At 57.4% G+C, this 1,513-nt stretch overlaps 1 protein-coding gene across 3 annotated transcripts in view; it reads left to right on the top strand.

The window, feature by feature from the left end:
* Positions 1 to 1,111: 1,111 nt before the first annotated feature.
* Positions 1,112 to 1,513, top strand: part of ZNF346 (zinc finger protein 346) — a 27,263-nt gene continuing 26,861 nt past the window's right edge. Inside the window, exon 1 of one of the 3 annotated variants that reach the window (XM_014539079.1) lies at positions 1,112 to 1,358. In XM_014539079.1, coding sequence (XP_014394565.1) covers positions 1,184 to 1,358 — 175 coding nt within the window. In that variant the 5' untranslated portion in view covers positions 1,112 to 1,183. The remainder of the gene's footprint in view (positions 1,359 to 1,513) is intronic. The other 2 variants (XM_014539078.1, XM_014539077.1) reach the window with 2 other exon arrangements.

Below are 1,513 nucleotides of genomic sequence, written 5' to 3'. Positions count from 1 at the left end.
CCTCCACGGCAGCACTAAGGATGTCTGACTGCCCAGGGAGCAGGCCTAAGCCATCAGTCAGACATCCCCCAAGGGCTCCCGGACTGCAAGAGGGTTCAGCCTGGGCAGGCCCCCCCCCCCAGTGCACAAATTTTGTGCACCAAGCCTCTAGTAAAAAATAAAAAGACCTAGAAACTGAAACTTACTGAGAGGCTTCCTGGAAGTGAGGCACCAAGGCCAACCAGGCGATTGTAGCTTTTTGAAGAGATAAAAAGGTGTTGGGAGAGCCCTAGACGGTTTGGCTCAGTGGATAGAGCGTTGGCCTGCAGACGAAAGGGTCCCGGGTTCGATTCCAGTCAGGGGCAAGTACCTTGGTTGCAGGCTCCTTCCCCGACCAAGCCCTGGTTGGGGCTCATGCAGGAGGCAACCAACTGATGTGTTTCTCTCACATCAGTATTTCTCTCTGTCTTTCCCTCTCTCTCTTCCACTCTCCCTAAAAATCAATGGAAAAGTATCCTTGGGTGAGGATTTAAAAAAAAAAAAAAGGTGTTGGAGAATTGGAGCACCTGGGTGTCATGATATGGCTTGTTTCAAGAGGATCACTGGGGCCGCTGTGCTTAGAATACCTGAAGAGCAAAGGAAGGGACCAGAGAACTCCACAGCGGTAACCTTGGCCAGAGATGGTGGCTCCGACACAATTACGAGTTTGACAGGAAAGGAGTTTAAGGGGAGGTCTGGGCGGGGGGCTAACAGTTGGAACTCAAAAGGTATCTAATCACGGAGATGGCGTTTCCTCTATCACTAACTTACTAGTAGTGAACTCGAGTAAACCACTTCTAGGTTCTGAGCCTCAGTTTCCCTACCAGCGAAACGGGGAAAATATTCCCACATCGCAGGGCCTTCATGAGAACGAAATGTTAAGTGTCCAAGGCTGACCGAGTGCAGAGTGAGACCCCTGCGCCAAGGCCTGCGCGAGGCATCCGGAAAGGAGGGAGCCGCCGCAGACTTGTTGACCGACTTCCGCGTCAGCAGCTGAGGATCCGAGAACCCAAGCAGTTACCAGGCAAAAGAACCGCCAGGGCGGGAACCGCAGCGCGGTTCGCGGCTCCCAACCTCGCGAGATTTGTTAGCCGGGCAAAGTCACCCGTCCGGCCACATCTCGCGAGGCCGAGGTTCCATCGGTGGATTTGGGTTTGCGGGGAAGATGGAGTATCCCGCGTTGGGCACGGTGCAGGCCACGGACAGCGGAGGGCTCCAGCCATACCTCAGCTCCGAGGAGCCGGAGGGCCGGGAACCGGACGGACTGCGCTTCGACCGCGAGAGGGCGTGCCGCCTGTGGGAGGCAGTGTCCGGGGCCCAACCAGTGGGGAGGGAGGAAGGTGAGTGAAAGAGGGAGGGTGGGGGTCTCGGGAAGAAATCCCCTCGCCCGCCCGCTCCTTTCGCGAGAGTGGCGGAAGCGCGAGGCTGGAATGCGGACCAGCCTCCGACTCTATGGTCCCACCCCCGGGCTCCCGGCCCGCCCCCTTGCGTGACG

The sequence above is a fragment of the Myotis brandtii genome, unplaced genomic scaffold (genome assembly GCF_000412655.1).
Source record: "Myotis brandtii unplaced genomic scaffold, ASM41265v1 scaffold208, whole genome shotgun sequence".
In the NCBI taxonomy this organism is placed as follows: Eukaryota; Metazoa; Chordata; class Mammalia; order Chiroptera; family Vespertilionidae; genus Myotis; species Myotis brandtii.
This window is presented reverse-complemented; position numbering and strand designations above follow the sequence as displayed.